A 20,231-nucleotide genomic window follows, 5' to 3' on the forward strand; every position below is an offset into this window, starting at 1 on the left:
CTCCTGCTGACCCCTTTCCTACTCACTCATTTACTGTAGTACAGTGGGGTCTGTGAAATCAGAGGTGATAAACAAATTTCCATTTTGCCACCATCAATCAGCAAATGTAAAAAATCATTGAAAAACTTTCAATCAGCTGCTGCGATTAGTACTCTGGAAGTACTAATCTAGTACTTCCTAGTAAGAGATTTGGGATCCACTTGTAATACAAATGAGAAATAATTATGAGCTCAAACTAAAAACAATTTCTGTTGTCTCCTGTAGCACTGAGGATAGAAATACAGATGACTGATGTCTTTCCGAGCGCTCAGTAAATGCCATACAATTACATTTTATCAACGTGGGCTTGGGGTTCAAGTGTTCAATAAAACGACACTGTCTCTCCTCCACATCTGTAGCCTTTCGAAGCACAGGAGACTTCACGCCCATCAACGTTCCTGGCTCTGAGTAATTTCTCAGCGGCCCAGTAGGGATGGCTGATGCCGCTGACAAGTCCTGTTTCTCATTCTTACACATGCCACACATTCTGTCTCTGCCGGCTCCCTTCTCCTGTACAGCCTCTGAAATTGTGTTTTGTAAGAAGTCACTTGGCTATCATCACACCGTTCCCCGTCACAATCGGCAAATGTCAAAAGCAATCAGGTGCAGTATCAGCCTTCCATTGTATTCCCCTGAGCCCCGGGGCAGATAATAACTTCTTGTAATATTTTCTTAATGTAAATGGAAACAGATACTAACCCAGGCAAATGATCCCTTCTGAGCCAGCTGTCCTTTGCAATATGTTATCCCCAAGATTACACGAATATTGGCTCTTGAGGATTTTTCTTTCCCTGCTGAAGCCAGAGTCTCCCTAACAGGGTACAGCATGCTTTAACATGAAATGTTGAAATTTTTCACGACTGGGAAAAAAAAAACCCAAATATGAGAAGGCCCTAAGAGAAGTGATCATATATTAACTTTGAAAACAACTTGCAGGGTGACCTCCGAGTGGGTAAATAAACTGTGTCAGTGCCTGAGAGTTTTGCATGGGGTTCTCTTCCTGCACGTTGTTCTTTCTAAGGGCCCCGCGCTGTGGCACACTCTCAGTCTCTGTTTGTGGACATTTTTCTTTCACCACTTGTATTCTCAGCACTGCAGCTACATGCACTGTCACTTTTAGCTAAGCGACCCTTTACATACGATGTTTCTGCAATAATTCTGTGAGATTGTTATTGCAAAATGACTTTTATTTCGCTAAAATGAGAAGTGTGGATGGACCAGGGAGTCCCCAGATGCATACGGCAAGATGACAATTATCCTCCAGAGGGAAGAGACCAAGAGCAAAACCATACTTCACCCAAGAGCTATAGATGGGGAAAACAAACAAACAAACAAACAAACAAACAAAAAACAAAAAGATATGACAACATCTTTAGTGTTGTTGGTCTTTAGGGAAAAAGTATAATTTAATGTTGAAGTGAGATACTTCTGTCTGCCTTCTGGGATGGTTAATGTGTCTACATGAAGTGATGACAGAGTGGAAAAGCCTGGTTCAAAGACAGAAATCATAGCCCTTCCACCGAAGCCACGGAGGAACAGGCGTCCCATGATCCATCACTCCCATCCTCAATGTTTAGCAAATGAAAATACCTTCGTCCGTTCTGTTAGAAACGCAGAGCCTATTTTCACACAGAGACTTACAAGAAGATGCCTATCGGCTCTATTTGTGATTATTCCAAGCAGGAAGCAACCCAAAAGTCCCTCAACTAAGGATGGATAAACTATAGGACGTCAGTCTGACGGAGAACTATGAAGTCAAACGAACCAAATATTGATACAAGAAACAACATCGGCAAAGCTAACGTGCGTTAGGTGAGATGCCAGAGGCTCCATACAATCCTTTTAGGCTGGGAAAGGTAAAATAGTAGAACAGAAAAAAAAAAAAAATGTCAGCGGTTCACAGAGGCAGGCAGGTGGGGGCGCTGACTTCATTTTGACCACAGCTGTAAAACTAAACATATTCGTTAAAACTTAGACTATAGATTACACTGCGGATCACAGATCTTTACTCTACTGAAGTCAAACCTTAAAAAACAGGAAGAGCAGTGAAATAAGCAGGAGAAACAAAGGCAGTGGACAGATATAAATAAATTGGTATGGACTAAGCCGGAGGAAAGAGTTGGGCAACGGAGTGTGGAGGGGCTCTGGGAATTACCAGAGAGGAAGTGCTATGTAATCCGGGTTTGGCAAGGCACAAAGGACCATCCCAAGCGTCGGTGTGGCGGGAGGGGAGACATCATGACCACCTGCAAAGGCAGATCTGTGGTGAGTGGGGTCTGTTGCGTGCAGAGCCACACAGGCGTCGCGGATGAAAACCCCACTGAGCCTGGCGCGGAGGAGGGAGGGCAGATCGTGAAAGGTCGCGCGCCCACTGTACAGGTTCTGGCTTTAATCTGAGAGCCGAGTGGGAGGTGCTAATAATGGGGAGTGGCTCAGGACGGTAACCTGAGCTCATCAGGAGCCAGTCCAATGTTAAGTGGGGAGTGGAGCACAGAGGGAGGCAGAGGTAGAGAAGTAGGGGCACACTGCACTCATTTCCTGGAGAAGATTCTGTTGATGGCTGCTGGGTTAGAACTCCATGCCAGGTATTTGCAGTGTCTGAGGGAAAGCATGCTGTAATCTCTGTGAACTTGCCTTATTCTCTCAAGGGTGATAACACAGCTATGTATACGTTTAACTAAGAGACAGCACATATACACTGACTGGGGCTGGGTGGGCATGTCACTCCCAGTGGCAAACAGGTTAGAACTGTCTTTTGATTTTGCTCAGGGCCTGTGGGATTGTGGTTATTTTTCGTCTTGCTTTTTCATCTGTTAGCCCTAAGGAGCATCCAATGATCGTTTCCCAGTCAGGAAAACCTTTCTCATGCTATTTCAACTGCCTTGTGCCGGAAATCACAGGAGCAAAAGCCTTCAGAGTGTGTATTCACCCTTGCTTTCTGGAAGGCCCTACTCTCACGAGGAACCCACGAATATAGAGCCTTGTGAGTTTCCTTGGAGCAGAAAGTATGACTTACTTCCCTCTTGAAAACAGACTGGCTCGCCAGGAACCCACACCCAGGCATATGTGTGGAGCAAACCCTTGCCTGACTGAGAACTATGGCCAGAAAGAGCTTGGACTGAAAATGAGATCACCCCATGGGTTATCCAGTGACTCCTCTGGCACTGTGGAAACCTTAAGAATGACCGGCCACCCCGTCGTCCGTCACTCAGAGAAGGCTGGCTGATTAATCACTGGAAAAGATTGCAACCAAGTGCGGGGACTAATTCAGCTAGGAGCAAATGCAACTTAGATTGCAAAATGATTGGCTTTCAAATAACAACTCTCAAGAGCTCTCGCTTGGATTTGGTGTGGTAGGAGTTTGGTTGGAGGCATGCTCTGAGTCCTTGGTGGGAGCCGGGCCTCCAGAAAAGCTACCCCAACCTAAATGGGAACCCTTGTCATAGTTGGAAAGATGGCAGCTAAGGAACCATCCTGTGCTAACCTAACAATATCTTCTTAAATGAATCGACACATGGAACCAGCTTTATCGGGGTGCTCCAATGATATATATCTTATGTAGTGTATTGTTGGGGGGTAAAAAGAATAAAAATACAATTATACAAGTCCTTAAATAGAATATAGGGTGTGTGTGTGTAGGGTATCATCGGCAGAAATAACTAGTAGGGTTTGAATTGTGTGTCAGAGTGACGGGCATTTTCCACTGGAGGGTGATTCTGTATGATCTACATGTGGAGTATGTGTGTGCCTCTCAGCTGTGCTCTCCTTGACCTGTCCTGTGAATAGCAAAGAAATGGATGATTTAGGCCCAGAAGAAACAGCCACCACACCCCGTTTACATGCTTTCAAGACCACCGAGTGGCTAAAGGTAGGAAGACATCTGTGTGTCACTATTGCTCGGGAAGTCTTTGAACACAGTAATAAAGGCCCTCCTGGAAACGCTTCCTTAGTGGGACAAACGTGTGGTTGATAAGCTTCTGCCAAACTATAAGAAAAACTAGCTTGGAATTTTAAAGATGTTCCAAGAGCACTCAAAGGTCATTTTGCTTCTTGTCTTGAGAATAAAGGATGAGCTTCTTCAGCAGACTCGCTTTCTAAATAAAAATAAAAAAGATCTTTACATTTGCTAGTGCTACCATAGTAGAATGTGCTCTAGTGTTTCTGTTCTAGTTAATACACACTTTAATGTGTAAATGCCATCAGAGCATTCTATCGATGCAAAAAACGCCTTCAACTTGTTTGGCTGCTTAATGAGGGGACCCAGGAAGCCAGGCTTTAATTTGGGGGGGGGGGTGGAACTAGTCATACTCAGGATTGGAAAAATGGATTGACTCACTGGGCCCCACTCATCCTGGTCTTAGCTGGGCTGCTGTTCCTAAGTCCTACTGTCATTAGGATTTTCCCTGTGGAAATGAAGTGTTTTGCTCTATTCACGAGGACCGTGAAATGAAGATGTGATCTGAAATAGTAGTTTAGTTTTTCTCCCAAGAGACTTGGCATGCCACCAAGATCCTCCCAGTTAGGACCATGTAATGATTGCTAAGGAGGTGCTCAGTGATGACCAGGGCCAGTCTGTGCCAGACCAAGAGGAGTCTCGAAGCATACCCAGGACACCCGGTCCTGTAGGAGACTAGAGCTGTGTAGCTCGACAGCTCTTCTACTCACAGAGGGAGTCCCCTGATCCCTGATTTTCTCATTGGTCCTCTCATCTGATGCTTCACCCACCTCAGAGCTGGCTACTGAATCAGCTACACAGGCAGAGAAGAACGGATGGGAAATATGTATTCTGGGACCTTGCTTCCACTGTACTGTATCAGAATGTGACTTCTCACACTAGGTGGGGATCCGCTTGCACAGAGGCCCCTCTGTAATTGATCCTCTGTCACTTGTCTCGTTAGCAGAACTCTGTCTTGATGCTCTAGATAGGTTTAGGCACCAGATGGTATGGAGTGGAAAGCACTCTTTAACTTCTGGTGAGGGTAGCGCTTGACACTCTGTGAGAATTCCACCTCCTGCAGACATTGGTGACAGGAGAATGCTTGAAAATCATGCTGCTAGGAACAGTGAAAGACGTAGAGAGATGCACACTTCTTTGCTCCTAAGAGACTGAAACCTGTCAGAGGAGGGGCTGAAACAAAGCACCAGCTCGTTCACATGAGCAGCGTGACAAGGAATAACGACGTCATGATGAAAGACTCCTCCAGTGGTGAGGGGAAGTCAGTCTGAGAGTGCTTCACCGTTCTGTGGGCTCAAGGACAAGAACTTCTACTTGAGAACAAAGGAAACCACTTGAAGGGGAGGAGCAAAGACTCAGGAGAAAGTCCATCCAGAGATCACACTCTCGAGCTGATTAGAGAGACGTATGCCTTGTAGGACCACCATGAAGGTAGAAGTAAGGTCAGACCGTGACACAGTAACTGGGAGAGGCCTTGGTCCATTTAATCATTAGGTAACAGAGGTATTCCACTTAGCAGCTGGAAAGTGTGGGCTCTGGGACAGGGAAGGAACTAAACCAACTCGGATGGTATGGAATGGAACTTGTGAAGGGCTGTTGAGGAAGCCATCTTCCGGGATTAGCCCAGAGTCTGAGTCTAGAGGCATGATCGTACTGTGTTCTATACAACTCTTTCTCAGGTGCAGTGGTCAAGAGTTTTTCATGGTGAAGTGTAGAAAAGGCTACCTTTCTTGATATTCTTTGCACTGTTAGTAACCCCACCCCACCTGTACTATAGACTCCACATGAAGCCAGAGAAGCACATTAACACGTTAATCAATGTGGAGAGACGTATAGGCTGGTTATAACTGAAGTCACCAAAGGAGAGAGGACCTCGACTGAGGAATTACCTTCATCTTGTTAGCCTCTGAGCATGTCTGTGGGTCACTTTCTTGATTAATGATTGATGTGGAACGGCCCAGCCCACTGTGGGTGATGGACAGACTGAAGACGCAACAGAAGCAAGGGGAACAAGCCAGAGGAAGCACGTCAGGACGCGGCATTCCCACATGGCCTCTGCCTCGGTCCTGCCTTGGTTTCCCTCCATGATGGACTGTAGCCTGTAAGTTGACATCTGTCTCTTCCTCCTCAGTTGCTTTCAGAGTATGTTTTAACACAGTCATAGAAATCAATCTAGAGGAGAAACTGTACCTGGAACATTAGATTTGCTGTGATGTCTGTGAAGGGTGTATGGTCTTCTGGGAGGACTGCGGAAGTTCTTCAGAGTTTGGGAACACTGGGTGCTCGAAGCTTATGGGCTGTTGTGTGGGAGCTAAGAAGGTAGGAATATTGAGACGGACGATGAAGGTCTGGCTTGTAAAATTTCAGAGCGAACTTTGAGAGGCCTTCAAAGACTCTATCAAGGCCATCTCCATGATATTTGAGTTATGAATCTGTGATTTGTAGTCAGTTGAACTGAAGAACCAGCTACGATTCACAAGAGACCAGCACCATCGAAGTGAACACTTGGTTTACTGACACAATTGATGCTGGTTGCTAGGGCTGAGGCGTTGACTGTGACTGAGAGGCCAGTGTTACTGGGGTAAAATCATCTGTGAGATGTCTCTTTGTGCCAGTGCATAGAAGCTGTGGTTAGAGGGGGCCAGGGATGCATCTGAGGATGGAAGAGAAACTTCGTGGTGTGTGAGAGTCTCCTCACACGGAGCTGGTTTTGAAGTCGTGGAGGGGGCATGAAGAATAGCTATAGTTTGGCATGATGTGGTACAGTTAAAGAGGCCAGGGTACGTTAATGGTGAGGCTGAAGCCTCAGTTACAGTGGAGACGGCACGCGGAGATGCTCTGGCATACGGAGGTGCTAGGACCATAGGATGGGCACCAGGAACAGCAGGAAGGTGTGGAATGGAGTTGTCCTGAGTTTATTAGACAAACTGTATGCTGTGGATGACAGGGGCAGAGAGGTGGCACTATCCAAGCTCAGAAGGTCACGATGTCGAAGACATCAGACATTGAGTTATTTACACTGTTAGAGCTGTGTTTGTTTTGACCTGGTTGTAACTGCACCCTGGTTCTGCCCTCTTGAAATAAGAAAGTATATAACTTACTTTGGGTTTTATAGGAGCTCACAGCGAAAAGTTTGGGTTTTTAAAGTGTTGGATATTTTAAAGAGCACGGGACTTTTAAGGTTATACTATATTTTGCATTATATTATGGGATCTTAAGGATAAAGAAGAGAAGAAGGGTTTTAGTATAAGAGTGATGTGTTTGTGTTGAAACTTGCAGCAGGGGAGGGAGAACCTTACATGAGGAATTACTTGCATTAGATTGGACCTCGGGCATGGCTTTGAGTCATTTTACTTGATTAATGATTGATGAGAGAGGACCCAGTCCACTGTGGGTGGTGGTGCTCCAGGAAGGTGTTCAGAGTTGTATAAGAAAGCAAGTGGGCAACCCGGCATTCTCTCATGGTTCTGTAGGAGTTCCTTTGTTTCCCTTGATAAAGGACCGTAACTTGTGAGCGGACATCGACAGGCCCCTTTCTCCCCAGTTGTTTTTTGTCAGACTGTTACAGTAATAGTGAACAAGAACGATGTGTTTTACTTTAAATACATATAAGTATTTCAATAAATATCATTGTTCTTTTAAGAATTGTGGAGGTTTTTCCAAACATTCCAGAGACTTTAACACAGAGGCTTTAGTGCATGACGTTTGGGAACCAGGAATTTGGGGGAACACTGGTATTTTACAGAGGGTTTCTGTCCATGCTATTTCTTCTGTTACTAAATATTCACACGAATGTGTGAATGATACCCTCCTTCTCCCAGTGAGCTGCTCTCAGCATAATCTAAGCCCCTAGCTAAGGCAAGGCATTGAGGAAGGAATCCCAAACAGATTTGTTTAAGGAGTAGAGAGCATTGCAGGCTGCAAAAGCTGGTGCACAGCTCCCCAAGGAAACTTGCTTTTGCAAACTAATGAGCCTTTCTGATTCCTGGCTGCTGGCATGATTTAAATACCTCTCCATTAATGACTCCTGGGGAAGAAACACTGGGAGGTCAAGGGTTAGTGACTTACAGAGGTAAAGTTGCCAGGACCAGTACCTGTTGGGCCTTCTACTTGGGGCTTGCTCTTTGCTTTTTCTTGATTCAGGGTCTCATGACAGAGTCTGGACTTACCTGGAATTCATTATGGAGCCTACACTAAGCTAACCTTAAACTCACGGTAACCCCCCTGACTTGACCTCCCTAGTGCTGCTATGAACCATCCTCGCTAGGCTGTACCTGTATTTTATTATTAGTAGTAAGTGAATAGACTCATTATGGAGGTTAAAAAAAAATCTATTGCTACCAACCAATCCCGCGATGCATCAGATCGGCTGCTCTCTGGTTGCTCTTTAGAAGATTTGCTTTAGAGTGGAGTTTTGGCCATGGTGTCACTGGAAGGAGTGTGACACCGAAAGTCACAGGTGTATTGTGATAACTGAAGCTGGGTAGAGGACAGGCAGAGGGTCCCGGCATCGTGTGGCCTTCCGCCCCAAAAAGTCTTCGTCTGAGTGCATGATAGATGTGGTGTTGCTTATCAAATGTGAAAAAGGGAGGGACGTGTGGCCATAAACTGTTGTCAAAGGGGAGCTGTTTTGGAGTATTTAGAACCTGTGTCAGATCACTTCTTGAAAGAGACTGCGAAGGGCAAAGAATTCAAAGTCTTAAGAGCCACTTTCAACACACAAGCAATGACAGAAAGTTAGAAGAGTTTAAGGTGAGAAGTTATGCCAATGAGAATTGTGTTCTGGGACTCAGTTTGCCAAGACACAAACACAGGGACAAAATTAACAATGGGTCTTACGTTCTATCATGATGGATGGCATCATGGCAGCTAGAAGAGGCTTGGGCACAGCACACCCCAGGACGCAGAAGCACTGGAGGCGCAGGCGGGCTTGTGTGTTGCTCTCGTCGTTTAGTTAAATGTCTTGGTTTTACGGTGGGACCACAGGGACAAGCAGTCTTTGTTTTACTTTACGTCTCTCCTGAGTTTAAGCGATTACTTAAGTGGCTACGTGGTCTGTGGGGAGAAGAGTAGCCCTGCCCTCAAGGTTTCACCTCAATCTTACCCTTTCAAAGGACCACCAGCAGTTCTCAGCTTGTGTGTCATGAACCCTTTGGAGGGTTTGCCCAAGGCCATCCTGCATATCAGGTGCTTACGTTATAATTCATAGCAGTAGCAAAATCACAGTTATGGAGTCACGACAACAGTAATTTTAAGGTTGGGTGGGTCACTACATCATGAGGAACTCTATTGAAAGGTCGCAGCATTAGGAAGGCTGAGAACCATTGCTTTAAATGTAAGGGAAGATCTGTAGTTGAGTTTTTGAATCTCTAGGATCACTTTTTAATATTGCATACATGTGGACATGATTAAAAATGCTTGGAGCAGGGAGGGTATCGGGGCTCTTCCTCAGATTGCAGTGGGTCTTGGGGAAAAAGTCAGCAATGAGTGAGTCTAAACTCTGGCCTGAGACAGTAAAATTATGAGAGTGAAGCATCAGTGGACAGCTGAGATACTCCTGTGTAGTCATCAGCTTGCTGGCCACGGAGGAGCTTGTGGATAAAGACAGATCAAGTGAGCACAGTAGGAAATTACTAACAAAGAGATCTACGCCATTGCTCCCTGCCTTTGAGTACTTAGATTAGTTCCCTGGCTGCCATTCTGAATCAGTTGACTTCCCTTGTTATGGGTTTATATCTAAGATTTAAGTTAATTCAACAGTCTTTACTATTGATGCCAAACTGTTCTAGCTTGCTTCTTATATAATGCAAGTGAATTCCGATATACCTTTCTTGTAGAAATGTTCGAGACTAAAGGTTACTTTTTAATCACTTATACTAAAACCCTTGGAAACGGCTGGTAAGACAGCAGGTTTGGTGAGGAGGTAAGAAGTACCTACCTCACAAGCACAGACAGGTACAGTTGTGCAATCACACCTGGAGAGCAAGACTCAAGCCTTGAACTAGGGATAGTCGAGGTCCCACCCTCCAGCCCACTGTATACAGCCACTGGGGACATTTTCATAGAAGGAGCAGCTGGTCCAGAGACAGAAGGCTGCTTGAGTCACATCTGGACTAGATACACAGACCTCATCAATGATAAGGATGACATGTTAGTCAGTGGAGATAAATGGTTCAGACTTTACAAATGTATCGAAATTATCAACATCAAAGAGCTTTTAACAGAGCACTGGTTTCTCTTCTAGAAGACGGTGGGTTTGATTCTGACAGTCACGTGGCATTTCACAACTGCCTATAACTCCAGAGATTGGACATCCTCTTCTGGCCTCTGTGGCCACTGCATGTGCACAGTGCATAGACATGTGTACAAGAAAAACACCTGTGTGCATAGAATTAAAAAGTTGAGAGGATAAAAATGGTTTATTTTTAGTTCTTTTTTTTTTTCGGAGCTGGGGACCGAACCCAGGGCCTTGCGCTTCCTAGGCAAGCGCTCTGCCACTGAGCTAAATCCCCAACCCATAAATGGTTTATTTTTAATTTTCCATGTTCATTAATAATATGACATGAAGACCTTGGCTGTTCAGTCTTGTTTCAAATGTTCACACAAGATCTACATGCTAAAGGCTTGCACATCAGCCTGCAGTGTCGTTGGGTGGTGCTTTAAGAGTTGGAACCTAGGGGCTAGAGAGAGGGCTCAGTGGTTAACATCACTGCCTTTTCTTCTAAAGGTCCTGAGTTCAATTCCCGCACCCACACAGTGGCTCACATCCATCTATAACTGCAGTCCCATGGGGTCTGATGTCCTCTTCTGGTGTTCAGACATGCACTGAAGTGGAAAGTTCTAGTTTCTTTGGCAAGTTAGTTGTGTCCAATGAAGTTTTGCTGGGGCACACCGGTGAAAGGATGCTTTGCTAAAGCAGACACGTGAAAGAATGTTTTCGTGAAGCAGACACAGGAGAAAGGATGTTTTGATACAGCAGACAGGTTGAAAGGACACTTGATGAAGGAGTGTAAATATGAGCCCACAGATGGTGGGAGATGAGCACTGAGAATTGGTTTGGTTGGCTCCGCCCCGCTAGTTTTGCTAAGGACACACAGGTATTGGTTCCTCTTACACAGCATTGCTAGTGTAAGTGGTGATGCCAGGGAGAAGCTTGCCACTTCTGCAGCCTCGCTTCAGGCTGGTTTGTGGGTGAGCCTTTTGGTTTCTCCAGTATTGAACTACAGCTGCTGGTTCGTGCCTGGTGTCTGCCTGCCGAGAGGACTGCTGTGCAGCTGCTGAGCCGTATTTGGTGTTTGCTACGGGACTGAACTGCTGCCGAAGAAGATTGAGCTCACCTTCAAAGAACGCTTGCTGAACATCCCCCACATCCTCATAACTTTCCTCTTCCACTACCGCTGCTGGGTCGTGGACTAGAGGACGGGTTGAACCCTTATTGAAAGTAGGTTGCAAAAAATTTTATGTCTACAATGCACGCAAAGTATCCATATGCATAAAATACATAAATCTTTAGAAAAAGAGTTGGGGCTTTTGGGGGTATGCCCTTGAAGGGCTATTGGGGTGCCCTTCCCCTTTCAACTTCCCAGCTACCAAGAGAACAGATTCTTTCATCACCCACTTCTGCCAAAATGTTCTGCCTCACCCCAGGCCCCCAAAGCAATGGAACCAACCACTCTGGGCTGAGCAGAACAAATCTTTCCTCTTGCGGTGACTTTCTAGTGATTCTGTGTTATAACAGTGGGACGCTCGTACGTTTGTAAATATACAGATATCTTTAATGTTCCGTGTAACCTACGGCAAAGGTAACAACTGTTTTCATACAATTAAGGAGAACGAAGCCATATGATTTCTTTAAGGTCACAAGGCGAGTTAACGAGAGTCAGGTTTCCAATCCAAGTAGCAGGATAGCAGCACCGGAGCTACCAACCTCTCACCACTTGCTTGCCCAAGTGTAGTGATCTGCCAATCAAATGCACAGTGACCCCTGTCTACCAATTAAACAGCTCCCGTAGCCATGGGAAACGAGCTACACAATGAATCGTTAATGCATTTGGTGCTGTGATAAGACAGGAGAAGGAAACTGCCACAAGCCCAGCAAATGGCCGAACGGCTGTCAGCCCAAATTATCTGATAGCATCATCCTATCTCAGATGCCCAGAGTCCAACAACCTTTGATATACTAACAATGACTATGAGGCCCAAGGACGGCTCTATACCATTTACAAGGCGCTGAGCATTTTTTTTCCCCACTGAAAATAGAGATCAAAAATATTATAGAAGTTAAGTAGGGAAGAACATTGGCTCCAGGAGCCTTGTAGGCGCAAACTGCAAATTACGCACTGTAATGGCAACCTGCCATCAGGGTAATAGCTGCTTTTGCCACAGAGCGTGGGACAGTCTGTGTTTCAAAAATCCTTCAATTGAGAAGAAATAGCCATATGAAAGGAAGAACCAGGAGGCATCCTGGACCAATAGACTACGATACATCTATGCTCGGGGGTGATACAAAAGTCAAGCCATTTTGAGAGTTAAGAGTTATTTTTTTGAGGTCACTCACTAGGCAGAGAAACTCACTAATTGTTAAGTGTTAGCACCAATTGTGACCATTCCCAGACCTACTTCTGCATGGATTTGATTTGCAATAGGGAAAGCGCATGCATACATTTCCTTCCACATCTGGAAAGGAAGCTGATAATCCTACCCATGTGCTTTAAATAGTTGAGACCTGAAACACATGCTTAGCATTTTCATGGTGGCAGTATACTTTTTATTTCTCCTCTAGTTCTCTGGGTGTCCTGCCACAGTAAACAACCTGAATTGACTTGAGGCAGCCGCAAAAGCTCCCTGTGAACATTTCTCAAAGTTATTGGGAGGCTGTTTATATCATTCATGAAAATCTTTAGTCTTGTGTCCTTTTAATCTTGGTGAATCCATCCTACTGGCAGAATCCTGCTCTGAGTTTATGCTTAAAGATCAGATTTATTTCTTCAGCTTATCAGAAAAAGAAAAATGGAAGCTTTCCTTCAGACATATGTAATTTGGCCTCGGCATATACTGGCTGAGGTTTGAAACTTTGGTAGTTTCCTCTCATGAACTTGTGAAGGCTCGTGTCAAGAGGACAATCCTACCCATGTGCTCCTGGTAGGCGTTTGATAATGTTAACCTGACCACAGAAGCTCTTACTAATTTCTGATAATATGATTTTTTTTGAACATTGTTTGACATGCATCCTATCTGACCTAATGTGGAAACCACAATTTATAAGAATTTTAGGAACATTCAAATAATAACAGTAATTATTTGAAGACTTCTACATTCAGACCAAATATATCCATGGCATTTTGCGTCAAAGCACTTGACCATGAAAAAAGAATGACACATTTTCTTATCCCCATTTCTGTCCTCTGCTTGATGGCTGTGCACCAAGGAGGCCATCGACAATGGTGGCTGGCTGAAGAGGAATGTGACCTCTGTCACTGTGTTGTGTAGACTCATGGAACATTAATACTGAAGAATCCACAGACCTGAAACCCATCCACTGCTTTCCTATCTACGCCTGCTAGCCCAGAGATGAACCCTAGAGTCTGTCTAAGGGGCTGCTTTGAAAAGGCCTCCCGACCATGTCCTGTGTTTCCAGTTTTGCTCTTTCTCAACCTCCACTCCATTTTATACAAGCATCCTTAAGGGAAAAAAAAAAGGCATCTCGTTGCTCAAAACCTTCCTTAAATTTCCACAAACCGAGAATGCAACATGGATTTGCTACCAGTGCACCTCCTGGCTTTTGTGTACCCCAAGTGGCAATGGGTGCCACTCTCTCTGGCTGACTTCAGCACAGCTACCCTGGTCTTCTGCATCCTTCTTGATCCTGAGTTCCTTCTCATCTGAGGGCTTCTGTACGGACAATCTCCCACTAGGTAGATCTCCTTTCTACCTCTCGCTTGTCTTTTGGAGCAGCTCTTATAGGGACATTCCCTCGCCAGCCCATGAAGAAGGTACATACCTCCTCTCACAGCTGTATGACCACACACTGCTCTCTTATTTTACTCTACTTACGAACGAAGTAATAGCTCTAATAACGCTGAGCATTTGGAACGCATGCTCTTACTTTATTCTTGAACCTAACAAGTGACATTTGCCCAGTCAGTGTTAAGGTGGTTTATGTTTCTTTTGCTCATAGCCTGGGATTTCTACTCTTCTGGTATCTCTATGGTTAGAACAAATACATATATCATCCCCTTAATGTGCACACAGACAAGCCAGTCACTTACTTATGGTGGCTCCAGACTCAGGCCTGTTCAGGGAGCTGATGATGACGAAGCCGAAGCCTTCGTTTTCCTTTCGGTGAATGATGACGTCACTGGTCTGCAGGCTGTGCGAGGCAAAGCCTTCAGGGGGTGAGGCATTGCTACTGGGGGCCGCGTGGTTGCTGTTGGCGTAGGTGGCATAGTCACTGCGGGGAGAGCTGTGGTGTGTTGATACAGAGCCTGGACTCCTCCCATTCTCTGGGCAGGGCTCCCCTGAAATGAATATCATAGTCCACAGGAACTCAGTGATGTCGGAAAGGCCACAGGGAATTCTTCCTAAGGAGCAGGCATAAGAGTGACTAGCTAATCCTCCCTCTAGATACAAAGCACATTTGAAGGGTTACAGATCTCCCATGGAATCCACTAGGTCTTTATCCATTGTGAGCCTTTCCCAAAGCACAGGGAATGGCCCCCACTCCCCTACCACCCTGACCCCCTGAATTAGTCTCCTCTGAGTTTTGTTTTTCTCTTGCTATGTCTTTAAGTCCCAGAGACAACGACAACTTTTATATATTAGCTTCTTGGTTGCATAGTAACCAACTGAAGATGATAGGAAACCCAAGTGGACAGAATTTTAAATCATCCCAGGCAAATGACTCACTGAAAGAATTTATAAAGGGGTTAGGGGAGAGCATTCAGTGTGTGAGGCACTTACTGTGTAACCATGAGGATCTAAGTTGAATCCCCAGAACCGATATAAAGGTGGACACTAGACAATCCTTTCTAGGATCTGTGCTCCTCTGAGTCAGTGGGAGACAGAAGGAGAGTCCCCCAGAGGCTCTCTGGTCAGCTGGAGTGCACAACAGCAAACAACAAAGAGAGATAGGCCCTGCCTCAAACAGTGTGGAAGGGAGGACAAACCTGAGGCTGTCCTCTTATCCTTACAAGTGAGTGCCAATGCACACATGCTTCTGCACCCCAACCCCACACGCACACGCATGGACAAACCTGAGGCTGTCCTCTTATCCTTACAAGTGAGTGCCAATGCACACATGCTTCTGCACCCCAACCCCACACGCACACGCATGCACGCACATACACACGCACACATACACACGTTAAAAAGAACAAACATAAAGAGTGCCCATCTTCAGTGCCCACCAATAGAAGTTTTCGTTTATTTCCCCCACAGTTGATCTGGGGGAAGATTAGCATAGGGATCTAGATAACATTTCAAGATCTCTGGGAAATTAACTGTACTGTCAATGGGGACAACCACCATGGGGGCTGACTGCATTTATCTTTAAGAGCCACAGTTTTGTCTTATGGTATTTGCTAGCCTAGAAGTGTGGGAAGTAGACTTTTTAAAAAAGTGGCCTGCATATGGTTTTAGGTGACAGTCACATCTTAATCGATAAGGTAGTTTGAAAGAATAAAGAAATCAATTGAGATTTTCACTGAGAATTAGCTTGCAGGGTCTGAATCAGATCCGGTAACATCAGACCGACAAACTGAACGTTGAGTCCCAGTAGAGGTGTTTGAAGTTTTGCTCATTTGCATCCTATATTACAAAATACGCTTTATTAATTGGATATTATTGGATAAATCTAACCAATACTCCCAAAATGAAGTGAGCATAATTATGTGCCAATATCAGAGGGAGGTGGAGCTAAGAGGACTAGTTTACCGTTTTACCTGCATGTATGTATGTGCACTACATGCATGTTCCGTGTCCATGGAGGTCAGAGAAGGGCACTGAACCCCTGGAACTGGAGTCACATTTGGTTGTGAGCTGCCATGTGGATGCTGGGAATTGAACCCATGCCTTCTGGGAGAGCAGCCAGTAATGCTCTTAACTGCTAAGCCATCTCTCTTGAGTCCCAAGAAGTGTGTGTGTGTGTGTGTGTGTGTGTGTGTGTGTGTGTGTGTGTAATGACAATTGGTCTGCCATCTAAGAAGGATTTGCTTTTTTAACTTAACAGCAAGGTGCCAGCAGGGAGTGGAGTAAGGGCAGCAGATTCAATCCCTAGAGGGCTGTTTCTTTCCCTTCCTAACATTCACCAGGGTGTCAAAAGATGTCTGTATAATAGAGTAAGAGAAAACTGACAGTTCCCCATTTCGTGTGGGCCTGTAGGTTCTGACTCTTACTTAAAAATACTGGGACGCATCTTGTGTTAAGTCAGGAACAGTTAGCAGAAGTTCCTATGAAGCCTGTTAGAGGCACAAGCTACAGTTGCCATACTGCTAGAGTGTGTCTTGATTGGAGGGTAGTGAAGCTTCCAGAGGTGTGACTCATGGGATCCTTTTGGTCACCGGAGCTGTACCCTGGAAGAGGAGTATGGGACAGCTGGGCACACCTCTCTCCCTAGTCTTCATTCTCTAGCTGTGGTATACATGCAATTATTTCAGGTGCTGCCATCACTGTGTGTTGCCACAGGCCCAAGGCAAATGGGTCATGCTCCGAAACTATGAACCCGAATAAACCTTTCTTCTTTATAAGCTGATTCGCCTCAGGTGTTTGTTGTAGTAATAGGAAATAAGGAAGTTGGGGGGGGGAGTGGAGACTACAGGAGATGTTTTGTTATACTGATATCTAGAGAAAGAACTGTGTTCATTCATATATTACATTTATTCATATACAGAGACATGAGAAGTAGCAGTAAGTCAACCAAAACTTTGAAGAAAATAAGTGCAAATTAAGTCACTTAGTCATAAAAAGGTCTTACAAAATAAGACGAGCTTTTGGAGGTAGCTTATTAAGTGCACTAAAGGGAGAAGAGGGCTGGGGAAGAGCTACATTCCTGCCTCTTCACTTCTTTTAATTATAGAAGAACTGAGACCTAGGCGAGGGCTATTATGATTTGATACATTTGAACTTTTTCTTTAAGATATAATTAATTAATTTTTAATATAAAAAGGTACTTTTCATTTGTGAGAAATGTACTGAGGTCATAAAAGAACAAAATGTCAACGTCCTTGCTTTGAACTAGAATGGAATACTTCTGCCTGTAAAATGTACCCTCCTTCAAAGACAGGCTGTTATTGTCTTGGTGAAGTACGCGTCCTTTCTCAGTCCTTGTCCAAGTTGGAAATAAAATGATTAGAGATAGTCTTGGAGAAGAAAAACAAACAATTATTATGCTGCTACATTAAATTGAAAATCTCCAGAGTTATTGGACCAAATCAGTAACTAAATGTCAGAGAGAATGACAAGAGAGATCTCATTTTCTGGCTGTCGTTATTTTAGGGGAGTTGAGAGCCGTGGTTGTCAGTAAATCAGCAACAAAGAAAAACTATCCGTCTTTTGCAGTAAGTGGCTGGGAGTGGCTGGACTGTGGGTTCTAGAGAGTGAGGGAATAGATGACTAAGCCAATGTGGTGGTCCCTGGGCAACAGAAAGGATCAAAGTGATGGAGGGGCATCTTTCTATTGTGTTTGGTCCCCTTTTCAAGTTTTGGAGAAAATCCCTTCATCTTTAGCAAAAGGGGCATTTTTTAAGCCAGGTGGTTAACTGGGAAGGTGTTCAAGCTTTCTCAGGGTTGCTCTGGCCCCAGGCCCTTGGGATTTGGTAGCACTGTTGTCTTTGAGGTGTTGGTTGACGTCAAGTGCTTCCTATTTAACTGGCTCTCCAGCTGGACAGGACTGCTTTCTTTCCAAAACCTCTTCGTGATGTAGCACATCAACAGGGTTGGTTTTGAACAAGAAAGTAAAAGGCCAGAAGGTGAATTAACACCATACTAATTTCCAAGAATACCTGATGCCTTTTGGCTCACACATGCGTGGCCATTCAAGAGTCAGTCATTTAGCATTTCCTGAAGTCAAGTACTTAGGTTTTAGGTTCTGTTCTGTCCCCACCAGTGATACTAGAAAACAGCATGCCACCTTACTGGAAGAGACTCTTCCTTTTGGAGGGCAGGAATGGCTGATGATGCCTGCAGGTTCTTACCTGGGTTTTGGACTCAGATGTTTACTCCTGGTAGGGCTTGGTTCTCATTGGCACATTGCTGATCTAAACCTTTAATGCTAATGTTATGATTGATTAATTAATTGCTGATGTTTATAAACAGGAAGATCTGATAGGGGTAGGAACTTGTAATTTCTCTTGAATTTTCGTAGCTGGATCATGGCTGCCCGCTGCCTGGGCCACCACATCTCTGACAACTCCCTGATGCCTCTTACCAATACCAAATTTATTCATGCGTTCATGAAGTAAGGAATTCATATACCCAACAGGAGTTTTTCAATCAGAGCCTCCATTTCCCTTCTAGATCCCCAGCCTCGGTAGTAGGACTTGAGGATTCGGTAGACCAGATGGCCTGAGCCTGCTTCCAGATGGGTGTATCATGCCTTGAAGCATAGCTAGGGCCATAAGGCATGCATGTGACTAGAGTCTCACACAGGTGTCCATATGCTGTGGTGTCCATATGCACCATCACAGTACCTCTTGGGAAAGGGGACAGACCTGGGTGTGTTTCTGCCCCTGTTTGTAGGTACAGCTGGTTTTTACTCGTCAAGGTAGACAGCTTACTGGATAGGTGACATGTTCACAAAGGGAAAGGGAATACACTTACATGGACAAAGTCTAGACCAAGATCAGAGCTGTGCCTACCACTGTGTTTCACTATACTGTCAACAGGCTCCCCTTCCTAAACATTGGGCCAAGAATTATATTCTCCTTGGGTATTGGAGAAAGATGCTGATAGCACAGAGACTGGATGTTTTGATTAAGCTATAAAACTTTCTTGCATATCCATTCTCAATTCACAAGTTAGGGAGTTCCTCAGGGACATCTTACTTTCAAACAAACTGTGCATCTAAAACAATGTGTCATTAGGTTGAACATCTCTAAGCTGAGCTACCAAACACTTAAATATTTATACTTTCAGCAGAGTAATTAAAGCCACTCTCCTAATATCCTCAGGGAGAAAAAAAAAACCAACCAAATGCTGGAGCTAGTGGCACGAAAAAGACAGCTCTCAAAACTAGTTCAAGGTACAAGATTTGTGCTAGTGATTCCCGGGCAAGAGGCACTAGAGGTTTACTGCTCTCTAACTCAGCAGTTTCTCACTTTGGAAGGACCAGTTTAAAGTTGAAAAACAATTGCCTTTCTACTTTTAGTGTTTATGCATTTCTTAGGACTTAATATTTGGAGAAGGGTTTTGTGTTATTTTAATCTTTGCCCAGTGTCATTAACGTGTCTGCACGCCATTGTGGCTGTGTTCTTGTTCTGATGCATCAGTTTGGAAACCAGTACCTTCCTTTCCACGCAAAGTACTGTGTCTACGTGAGCCAAGGCTGGGACAAGATGGAAGGGTATAATCTGTGTGGCTGGACAGATCCCCCCAGCTCTCTGTGCTTCAAACTGCACTGTGGTGAGATAACGTACCAACAATTTCTCTTCTTGGTCTGAGGTTCTGCTAAGCTGATTGGTCACTTCTTGTCAGCACTGGACTGTGCCGTCCTAAGCCACACTTGCCCCTCCCACTGCCTTGTTTACCAGAGCAGAATAACAGCAACGCTACTTCAAAGGACGTTTCCCCTATCCCATCCATCCGGAATTGGCCTTTATCGCTTTGACGGAATGACAGCTATGAAGAAGCTGGCTTTTTCTACGCCTTGTAGATTCCTTCTACCCTGTTTTTTTAGGCGTTGATTTTACTCTCAAAGTATCCTGTCTTGAATTTAATCATTCTTGGTACAGATGGAGCTTTCAAGGAGGCTGAGTGAGCGCAGAGCCTCTCCTAGCATGAGTAATCTGCAGAGGAACGTTATCAAAAATTAAATGCTCCCAAAGGCGGTCTGAAGCCTGGCAGAGTGAACTTGGTGAGAATCAAGGCAAAGAGCACTTTACAGGAGTCACATGACCTGCAAATCGCAAGAGTTAGCTTTGTGCAGCATTTGGCCTATACTCCAACAGCTTGGATTGATTAGAACAAAATTTAATTTGCAATCATCATCGGCTTGTGGCAAGGAGAGCATGAAATTATATTAGTG

At 44.7% G+C, this 20,231-nt stretch overlaps 1 protein-coding gene across 15 annotated transcripts in view; it reads right to left on the reverse strand.

The window, feature by feature from the left end:
- Magi2 (membrane associated guanylate kinase, WW and PDZ domain containing 2) overlaps positions 1–20,231 on the reverse strand; it is a 1,487,762-nt gene that overhangs the window by 117,462 nt on the left and 1,350,069 nt on the right. For 12 of the 15 annotated variants that reach the window (NM_053621.2, XM_087655501.1, XM_087655502.1 and 9 more), the window contains 1 exon segment: positions 14,263–14,511. The exons of the other annotated variants lie outside the window; for them this stretch is intronic. In NM_053621.2, coding sequence (NP_446073.2) covers positions 14,263–14,511 — 249 coding nt within the window. 15 annotated transcript variants of the gene reach the window in all.

The sequence above is a fragment of the Rattus norvegicus genome, chromosome 4, assembly GCF_021556685.1.
Source record: "Rattus norvegicus strain SHRSP/BbbUtx chromosome 4, alternate assembly SHRSP_T2T, whole genome shotgun sequence".
NCBI lineage: Eukaryota > Metazoa > Chordata > Mammalia > Rodentia > Muridae > Rattus > Rattus norvegicus.